Consider the following 10670-nt stretch of genomic DNA (forward strand, 5'->3'; position numbering starts at 1 on the left):
GCCAGACTTAATCCTGTGTTGGGATAGTTCCAGGGGGTACTGCCATTGGGATCCACTTCATTGGCATAGATTCCTTAAAGTCTTTGTAAGCATCCAAAGAGATGTGCACGTTGATCCATTCAGGAGCATGTATTTGTCTCACGTTGAGGTGCTGTTTGCTTCAGTTGCCCTGAGGAACACACACCTAACATATCTGTACTGTTTTTTAAAATGCATTTTCTTCTCTCCTTTAGCAGTCAATATAAAAATAAATTATGCAGATCCTCAGAATTATTTAGATTAACCATTTTAGTTAGCATTTTAAGACAGGGTGGTGAGTTAGTTAGTATCAGGCTAGGATCTGGGAGATCTAAATTAAAATCTCCACTCTGTAGTGGAAGCTTGTTAGCTGACCTTGGGTCAGGATTGCTCACTTTCCTCTTCCTCCCAAACTACCTCACAGGGCTGTTGTTCAAAAGCTAAAATGGAGGAGGGGAGAACAGTGCTATTTAGGGCTAAAGGGCAGATTATAAAACCTAATTTGATAAATTAGGTTGGGTATGGAAAGGTTGTGTATGGAAGAAAATTGCTTCACTTGAAATGTGGTGCTGGAGGAGAGTTTTGCAGATACCATGGACTGCCAAAAAGACAAATAAATGGGTACTAGATCAAATCAAGTCTGGATTCTCCCTAGAAGCTAAAATGACAAAACTGAAGCTAGTTTACTTCAGTCACATCATGAGAAGACCAGATTCTCTGGAAATGTCAATAATGCTCGGAAAAGTGGAAGGCAGCAGGAAAAGAGGAAGACCTAAAACGAGATGGCTCAACTCAATAAAAGAAGCCACGTCATCCAGTTTACAGGATCTGAGCAAGTCTGTTAATGATAGGAAGTTTTGGAAGTCTTTCATTCATAGGGTTGCCATAGGTCGGAGGCGACTTGATGGCACACAACACACATGGAAAGTTAAAGCATTTTATTTTCCAAATTTGAGTTAAGCCTGCCAAACAAATACCTTGGGAGTGTCCAGCTGTTAGTCACACTTAGATATAGGAAATGCTAGAATTCTAAAGCAACGATGAGCAAGCTTTGAATCCAGTAGTAGCACCTCAAAAACCAACAAGATTTCCAGGGTTCAAGCTTTCAAGAGTCAAGGCTACTGTCAGGTATCTGACAGAGGAAGCTTTGAGTCTTGAAAGCTTGCACCCCAGAAATCTTGTTGGCCTTTAAGGTGCTACTGGACTCTTCTACAACAGACTGTCACAGCTACGCACCTAAAACTTAAAGCGGTGATGATTTCTCTTTTCAGTGATGCTGCAGCCCTTTGATTATGACCCTAATGAGAAAAGCAAACACAAGTTCATGGTTCAGTCGATGTTTGCGCCAGCTGATACTTCAGACATGGAAGCCGTAGTGAGTATTGAAAAAAAACAAACATTTGCTGGAATGTTGGGCGTGTGTAAGAATTGCCTTGTATTAGTGTGCCTTGTTAAAGAGAGAGAGGATGTCAGTGCCCCTTGGAGAATATTGGGGATGTACTATATGAAGAAAGGAGAAGTGGAATAGTGGATGGTGTTCCCAGAAAATAAGAATTAAAATTAGCTGTGCATGTTTGACTGGACTTAGCAAGCTTCTCAAGATTCACAGAGATATATCTTTCTGATGAGATGATGTATGCTTGTCGAGCTGCTTCATGAAACAAACAAAGCAAACAAGCTGTGGCTATCTTCCAGAGGGTAACTGTGTACTGCAGCTGAAATAACAGTCTTGTAGTACGTTGAAGGCTAACGAACTGAGTGTGGCTTAAGCTTCTGTGATTTGGAGCCTTCTCGGTCATCTGATGAGGTGGATTCCTTCTTGTGGAAAGCCTGTGCTGCATTAAGTTGGTTAACCTCCATGGTGCCACCATACCCTCTGTTGTGACAATCTGAAGAGCCAGCATGAGCCAACTAGAAGGGCTTGTGGAAAGTTAGGATACAGGATTTCTTTCCCGCGTTAAGTCTGCCAACATGCTAGTGCTGTGACTAGTTACTCCCATTTCTTGCAGTGTAATGTGGTAATGGAGCAGGCGTGCATTTTTATCCTAGGCAAGGCTTGTCAGAATATTTGTTTGGATGGAGATGTGCCTGTGGATTTTGCATCGGCTTCTTAGGGCTGGCTGTGTCATTCCTGTGGGAATGCAGATTAATCTTGTCTGGCTACAAGGTCGAGAGCTGTTTCACAGCAAAAAATCATACGAATCAGTTGTATAATAGCATGTGGTTGCCTTTGACGTCTTATTTTATGGAAACATTTGTGTCAAGTGTGTTTTTACTCTTTCTTATGATGTCTGGCCTCGACAATGAACTTTGGCTGATAAAATAATCTGCATTTTGTAAGAATCTTGCATATGCATTGTAATAAACAAGACAGCTATTGTTCATCTTAAGAAGCCACCTGCAGGCAGTTGATGCCTAAAATGGCCAAGTTTAATCGCAGGCTTCTTATCTGAGGAAGCAGATGGCAAGTTTGGTGGTGGTGGTGGTGGGGATAATATTGATGCTATTGATTTGAATGTATAAAATAGTTCCCCCTCTGCCTGAGCGAACAGCTCCTGTGTTTACAGTTTCAGAATTGCTGCTGGGTTGCAGCGTGTGCAGTCCACGGCTGGGCATGATTAGTGGAACACGTTGGCCTGGTTTAATAGCAGTTCTGCTTCATTTTTCTTCTCTGCATACTCCACCTTATGGGAATTGAAATGTTATGTAAAGGGAACTAAGTGGGACAACTTGTCCTATGCTACCCAGCTGTGGTGCAGAGGGCAATGTGTTGGTGCGCCTGAAGAATGTTAATTGTTTGCAAAGAGCCCTGTTTATTACTGCTGCTTGATTTTTTCCAAAGGTTCTTCAAAATGCTATACCATCATCACTTAGTTGCCCCCCCCCCCAAGCCATAATACTCCACTCTTTAAGAGCAACATTCGGATTGGAAGACTTGTTCCAGAGAGATGCTGCCCTCCTTGTACTGTACTCTGTCTGTCTTTTATTACTAGTTTTTATTTTGTCTTTTTTTTTTTAGTGGAAAGAAGCAAAACCAGAAGAACTCATGGATTCAAAACTTAGATGTGTGTTTGAGCTGCCAGCAGAAAATGATAAACCCGTGAGTTAAACTGAAATTTTACTTTGTAGCACAGCTGTTCACAAATAAGTTTGTGATCTGGTCTGAAAAACCTAGACTTGGTTAGCTGAAACTTCCATGGCTGAAACACCAGCTGTTGCTTAAGTTAGAAACTTCAGATAGCTCCATCTTGGAGCATCTGTAACGCAAAGATAAATAAATAAATAAATTACATGTTTGCATGTGATCACACAGGCATACCCCACACACTTCAAACCAGCATATTCTCATTTAGTTTCATTTTCTACTCAGAGCGGGTACCACACATTCCTGCAGTCTTCTTAATTTTGCTATGTCAAATTATCATCCCTTGGGTCTTTTCGGTGAGTTGGGGGCGTGGCAGTTGTCTCTTGAGGAAACACTGGTGAGTCTGAGACTTCCCAGGCTAAAAAAAAAAGACAGCAAAGGGGTGACATGATAGATGCATGAGAAGGAGAAATGGGATAGATGGAGATTTTTCTCCCTCTCCCAGAATGCTAGAACTCAGGGGTCACCCAATCAAATTGTTGAGAAATAGGTTCAGGACAGACAAAAGGAAATACTACTTTACTTATTGAGTAATTAAAACAAGGAGTTCAGTCCCAGTGGAGGCAGTGATGACCTTAAGCACAGATGACTTTAAAAGGGGGTTAGATAGATTGATGAAGGAAAAGTCCATCAGTGGCCAGTAACTGTAGTGGCTGAAAGAAGCGTCCATCTACATGTTGTAATAATATAGATTAAAGCACATTATACTAATCAATACTAAGCTAATACATAGTAACGGCTTGTATTCTAGGTGAACTTTTAAACTTTCCATGAACTGTCTGTGCACTTTTTTAGAGTGTTAGTTAACTAAAACAGGTGCGCTTTAATCTTTTGACAGCTAATTAAAAATAGCGGACTCCATCTAGATGAATGTTTCTTTATCACAGACTGGACCAATAGTGATCTAGTATCTTAACTCTTCCTGTCATTTCTCATGGATTTATGGCTTTGTTTTGCAAGTTAGCTATAATATCATTTTTGGCTAATTAGAAGGTTATACAATAGAAATTATGAATATTCAATGAAGCATTCAACCAATCATAGTTTGCTAATGCCATTACGTGAAAAGATCTTAGATATTTGCATATGATAACCTATAAAACATGCTAATCTAGATAATGAGTTAGAGTTCTGATTGGAAGAGATCTCATGAAGATTAGGTGAGATTCTTTGCAATGTAGGCTATGAAAATCTTAATGCATTTCGTAAGAACTTTGATTATTTTAAGGCTTCGTTAGGAAATGTTAGCAAATTTAATTCTGTTTGCCTTTCTGTGTTTATTTTTGTAGGACTTACATTAATAGTCATATATATTGTTAACTACTTGCTTCATTAAAAAAATAGAGTGTATTTTCAGTAAAAGAAATAAACTCTTAACAGGTGTCTGAGTACTTTGATTAGAAGCCGCAAAGCAAGAAAGAACCTTTTACAAATAAAATGTTCTGATAAGCAAACAGTTCAAAGAACGATTTTGCTTGACAGGTTTTGAACTAATTGCTGAACACTGTCCAAAAGAAAAGATAAAGTAGTGGAAGCTTAGTTCAGACACAGGCAAGAGAGCCTGTTACATGCAGAGGCAGCTGATGGTAGTGCCAGTAGGCAGCAGCAACTATTGCCGTCTCTGGCGCAAGTGGTTGGCCATTGTGTGAAAGTCCGTGGTGGACTAGATGGGCCACTGGTCTGATCCAACAGCACTCTTCTTACAGATTTATCACAGCTCACTTCTTCAGATTTATATCGGAGTTTAAACTTGAACATCTTCCAGATGGAAGAGTGGTCTCTTTATGCACTCTGCCAATTATTTCCCCACTATTGTGAATTGGGGTGGGGGGGAGTGTGAGCTAACTAGACTGCAAGGTCAGCTCTCTCATACCTGCCAGGAGTATGAAATTAGAGAATTCACACTATGAACACCTTGTTTTGGCCTTGTGCCTCAGGTCTTTTGCCTTCTTTAGGCTTGGCTGCCACTTTTCTACATTTTGGTTCCAAAGGGAGGCAACATCTAGATGAAAAAGAGGGTATCCGATTTCAGAACTGGGGACATACGTGCTGTAATATAAAAAGAATGCGATAGCTAGGAATTGGAGGGGGCGTGGCTGGTGGTGAGCCCAGTGCCCTGGAAGTTATTCTGTTGACTCCATGTAAAGGAGAGACCAACAGCCCAGAGCCAAAGAACCAGTTCCCTTCCCTTCACCCCTTCAGTTGCCAAACCAGAGGCCAGAGTCATGTGAAGGCAAGTGTTGGAAGATAGGAGCAGATAGGTGACTCAGTATCCTTCTGCCAGTTATGCTAGGTGTTTCCCAAACACTTCTATCATTACTTTTGCAAAATTTCCCCCCGGAGTTGTAGCTCCTAATTATGTGCCTCTGTAGCCCGCTATGCAAGATGCGGCTGCGTGTTGATTTTGAATATATGGAGAGAGTGAGTATGAGCCCGTGGTGCCCCCCCCCCTACACACACACACACACACTCGATTGCTGGCTTGTGGTCACAGTAGCTGCATGTAGAGCAAGTGTTTGCATATACCTTCCCTCTGCATGACTGACAATGTTGGAAAGCAGCGTTCCTGATCCTAGGGAAGGGAGCATATGAGTATACACTTGCTTTCTATGTTTGCAGGATGACCTAGGGGGTTGCACAGATGTGGGCCCAGACCACGGTGTTTGCGTGTTGTTCCTCCCTGCACATCAGGCAACATAATGTATATAGAGGGCTCTTCTGGCTAGCTGAAGGCCGTATCTGTTTAGTGCGGCTGACCCATTTCTTCCAGGAAACTTTTGTCTGTCTTAGTAGTAACATTAATGTTGCTTGTGGACCTGGCTAAATAAGCAACCTGCTGGCTGCAGCTATATTTCTGTGCCTCCCGTTGATGTTAGAGGCATCAATGGTTCAGTGGAAGCAAGCAAGTGATAGAGTTCTCAAGTCTCTCTCACATGATGTCCAGCGGGGAGCAAGTCATGGTGACATTTATTGTGGTTGTTGGTTTCTCTACCAAAGGTGGGGGCGAAGTGATGCATGATATACTTGCTTGCCATGTCTTTATTTCCTATCCCATCTACTTCAGAGCAACTGCAGTAGAGACCATTTTCATTTGAAATAACTCTAAATTTTGTTTAATGACAGAGCCAGTGGCTTACAGCTTGTTTTCTTTGTAACGTCTTGGGCCAGACATAACTGTAGTTGAAGCTGTGCTTGCAGTTTGGGAACTGGGTCCATGTGAACGATAGAACCTTTTAAACATTACGGCGTTTTGAAAGAATTCTTCTGGTTTAAGCAAGGAATTTTTTTTATCCAGTAGTAAGAGGCAGGCTTTCCTGACCGTTACGGATTAATCGGCATTCTTAAATAACTTTCTCCCCTCCTCCCCTCCCTTTTTTTTGTCTCAACAGCATGATGTAGAAATAAATAAAATTATATCCACAGCTGCAACAAAGACAGAATCATCTGTAATGTCTAAATCATTAAGTTCTCCTTTGGATGACACTGAAGTTAAGAAAGTAATGGAAGAATGTAAGAGGCTGCAGATAGAAGTTCAGAGGTTACGGGAGGAGAACAAACAATTTAAGGTAGTCATTGCCTTTACTTTGCATTTTCTTTCAGGAGACAGATACCTTCTTGCCTAAATTGTAGGTGGGGATGCCTTTTGTGTTGACGTGGTATTTGAAAATGTAACCGGAAGCCCCTTTTAAGGGACCAGGGAACACTGCATAAATAAGAAAGAGGTGAGATTCCTAGCCAGTTGAACAATACCCATGTTGGGGTTCGGTGCATGAGTGCTAGTGGCATATAGTGGTTAGAGCAGGGGTTCCCAACGTGGTGCCCATGGGCACCATCGCACTCACCAATACCTTTTCTGATGCCCGCCAAGTGTTTTTCGAAAGTGGGTGGGGCCAGATGAGGTTTTGCCAACCATGGCTTCTGATTGGCCACTGGAGATTTGATTGGCTGTGCAGATTTTTAAAAACATTGCTTTGGCAGAAGCTGCTTTCACACCACAGGGGTATTCAGTGTGTGACTGGAGGTGAGCTGTAGCAGTCACTTTGGGAATGGCTGCATTTCCTGCAGCAGCCATTTTGTGGCAGCCATTTTGTTGCTGCACGCACTACAGTGTGTCAGAATTTCAGATGTGCCCGCAGACTCAGAAAAGTTGGGGAGCCCTGGGTTAGAATGTCAGTCTAGGATCTGGGAGACTCAGTTTTGAATCGCCACTCTGCCATGAATTGCCACTCTGCCATGGAACCTTGCTGGATGTCTTTGGGCCGCTCACACACTTAGCCCTAACCTACCTCACAGGATTGTTGTGAGGATTAAAAAAGGCAGGGTATAAATGAAGCAAATAAATAATACTGCCCAGTTGCTTAATTGCGGTCAGGAACCGACAGTGGTGTAATCTGCCTTACTTCTCCCATCACTTCCATTTGTGGCAAACCTGTCCTGGCAGCCTAATCATAACACATGCTATATCTGCTTCAACATCAGTAGATGCTCAAGATGGTTTCCACAGTTTAAGATGTGAAACCAGCTTGGAAGCCATGGTTGCTAATCTCAAATTAAATAGGACCTGTGGCTGGTCTGTGTTCCATATCAATGCTATAATAGCATAATAACATTCAATTTATATACCATCCTTCAGGACAACTCAATACCACACTCAGAGCAGTTTTCAAAGTGTGTTGTTGTTATCCGCACAGCAATCACCCTGTGAGGTAGTTGGGGCTAAGAGAGAGCTCTGAGAGAGCTGTGACTGGACCTAGGCTCATCCAGCTGTCTTCAAGCGGAAGAGTAGCAGGCCTCTAATCTGGAGAACCGGGTTTGATTCCCCATTACACCAAACTGGCTGCTGTGGGCCTCGTGGAATGAGTTTGTCTCTTGATAAGGGGAACCAAGGACAGGCGTTCCCAATTACGGCTTATGCTTTCCCCAATTACTTAAAGTCTGAACCTGCTCAAAGAAGGCAAAGATTTGGATAAAGACCTAGGCTTGCTTGAAACGAGTCTAAACGTTTTTTTTAAATGTCGTTCCTTGGCTTTAGGAAGAAGATGGGCTGCGGATGCGGAAAGCGCCCCAGACGAACCACCCAACCTCTGCCTCTGCTGCCGTCGCAAGAGAGGAGGGGCTCAGCACTAGACTTCTAGCCCTGGTGGTCTTGTTCTTTATTGTTGGCGTAATTATAGGGAAGATTGCCTTGTAGAGGCAGCATGCTTGAGGATTGTGAATTGGATGGAGGGATCTGCCATATCATTGGATTAAATTTATTCATAACAAATGGGAAAAAATATATGACATCTCACAGGTCTTGCCTTTTAAATTTTTTACCCCCCCCCTGCACAAATATAACATTTAACATAACATAATCTTCTAGAAAGTTTAAGATGCACAAGGAGTAAGCAGGAGAAGAAAGGAGTTGTGAGGCAATGAGGGGAAGAAAATCATGCATTTAACACTATAATGGTGCATTGTTTGGAGAGAAAATGAAAGTCACTTTATAAACATTTTCCTGGACCTTGGTTCATATTACTGGACTTCTCTTCTTGTAGAGGGGTGGGGGTGGGGGGCGGGAGAGATTCCTCTGAGGGAAGCTAGTCCCTTTTGCATACCTAAAAGGTCGGCTTAAACAGGAACGGTGGTTGGCTTTCTGTAAAATATATTAACCCACCATTCCTCCACATGTGTTTAACGGTTCTGTCAAGCAGGTGTGACTCTGATCTCAGAATCTGTATGCGGTGTTACTCCCTGAGCAGCTCTTAAAGATTCATCCCAAACAGTCAGTGTGGCCATTCCTCTCGAGGTCTCGTGTTGCCCACAGGAGTGTTGAACCCCTGACGGTGCAGCCGTGGAGAATCGGAAATCTGGACGAAAGAGAGGAGGACTCGGGGCAGGTCAAGCCGCACCCCGCAAAAGGCAACTGGTGGCATCAGAGCTACAGAACTGATAGAGGAGTTTTGCAGTTGGTCCCAATTGCATGCAGGATATATGCAAGGATAAGCTCTTAGAAGTTGGGGAGGGGTACAGAGGAATAAATGGAGAGGTTGGGGGTGGGAGGGTCACTTTCTGTGCCTGTTGTGGGGCTCCTAGTGAGGAAGGCTTGATAGCCAGCAGTGTCTCGGAACCACCTTCCTAGCCTTGTTAAGCAACCCAAGTGCTGCTAATCACTGGGGAGACGGCTCATGGTTGTTGTGGCTCCTGCGTAACCAGATTTTGTAGGATATCGGAACAGTGTGGGCCATTGCGTTGTGTGCCCTCTGACCCCTCCCTTCTTGCTCTTAGTCCGGTCTGATAAAATAGTTTCCTTCTGTCTGTCCGTGTTCCACTTGGGATGACATCGCGTTAATGGGGACCATATGCTTCTGCCTCCTCTTGTCTTGTCCTTTTATTTTTGCACCCGCTTCTTGTGTTCTCAAAAGACTTCTCCTCCGCTCTTGCATCTGCAGCAAAGTCCCACATGCCTTAACCACACATTGCAGTGTGTGTGTGATGTCTCTTGTATTATCTTGTTTTCCCTCTCTAAGCCATTACATTCAGATGAGGGATTTGGGGGGGTCAGTCTTGTGGGCTGCAGAGCAGACGGGGGGGGTCATCTTCTGGGTGCCCACTGGTAGCAGATATTCATTCAATACCTGCTGCCTTCTCTGCTTCTCCCCAGCAGCTCTTCTCCAAAAGCCCAGCTGCAGAGAGGACTTATCCGTCCCCCCTTTCCCTGTCAGCTGCGTTGTGCTGCTTTTGAATAGTGTCCTGGATATAGAGATCATCTCTCTCCGACTGTGACCCACGCTGGTGGGTAAGGAACTCGCAGAGGCAGAACGCTTGGTTCTAGACAAATAACTTAACTGCCCTGTGTGTGTGGGGGGCAAGATGAATAGGTTGAGGCACAGAGCGCCACCATCTCTCTCACTGTCTCTGTTTTAACTAAGTAGTTCTGGACACTTAAGCACTGAACAGCTAAAAGCCGACTCTGGTCCCATCGAGAGGCAACTCGAAACAGTCATCTGTCTAGCGAGTGTTGTGGATTGAGCGTTGCTGCCTTGTTCTTCTTAAAGGGGGACCAATTACAGTTGCTGTTGGTTCGTGTAGCAGAGTTAAAAAAAAAACTTTGTAGTCAAAAATGTTTAATACATATTTAACTTATTTAATGTATCTCATCTCATGTTTTCCTCATCGTCACAGACATTTGACTACTGCTCTATAAATGGTTAAACGAGAGAGGAGGGAAAAGGGCACCTGTTCAAAGCTGGTGAACAGAACTAATTTTTATGGTTTATTTTTTGTTGCTGTAGTGATGATGGATTCTTCTGCCTCCTGATGCGTTGGGCACCACAATTGTCAGTTTTGATCATTAAACATTGGGGAAAACAGCGGTCAGAAAACTGTTTTTTGTATATAAAACAAGTCTATGTAGGGGAAAAAATTAGTAGGAATTAGTTCTATGCTGTTCAAAAAAAAAAAGACCAATCCTGTTTGACTATGTAGCATCTTAAAAAAAAAATCAAATAAATCTCCCCCCAAATGA

At 43.1% G+C, this 10670-nt stretch overlaps 1 protein-coding gene across 2 annotated transcripts in view; it reads left to right on the forward strand.

Moving 5' to 3' along the window:
• Nucleotides 1-10670, forward strand: part of VAPB (VAMP associated protein B and C) — a 52959-nt gene extending 42289 nt beyond the window's left edge. Inside the window, exons 3-6 of one of the 2 annotated variants that reach the window (XM_054980263.1) lie at nt 1290-1393; nt 3038-3118; nt 6553-6729; nt 8196-10670. In XM_054980263.1, the coding sequence (XP_054836238.1) occupies nt 1290-1393; nt 3038-3118; nt 6553-6729; nt 8196-8354 (521 nt within the window). In that variant the 3' untranslated portion in view covers nt 8355-10670. The remainder of the gene's footprint in view (nt 1-1289; nt 1394-3037; nt 3119-6552; nt 6730-8195) is intronic. The other variant, XM_054980264.1, reaches the window with a different exon arrangement.

This window comes from Eublepharis macularius, chromosome 5, assembly GCF_028583425.1.
Source record: "Eublepharis macularius isolate TG4126 chromosome 5, MPM_Emac_v1.0, whole genome shotgun sequence".
NCBI classification, from domain to species: domain Eukaryota; kingdom Metazoa; phylum Chordata; class Lepidosauria; order Squamata; family Eublepharidae; genus Eublepharis; species Eublepharis macularius.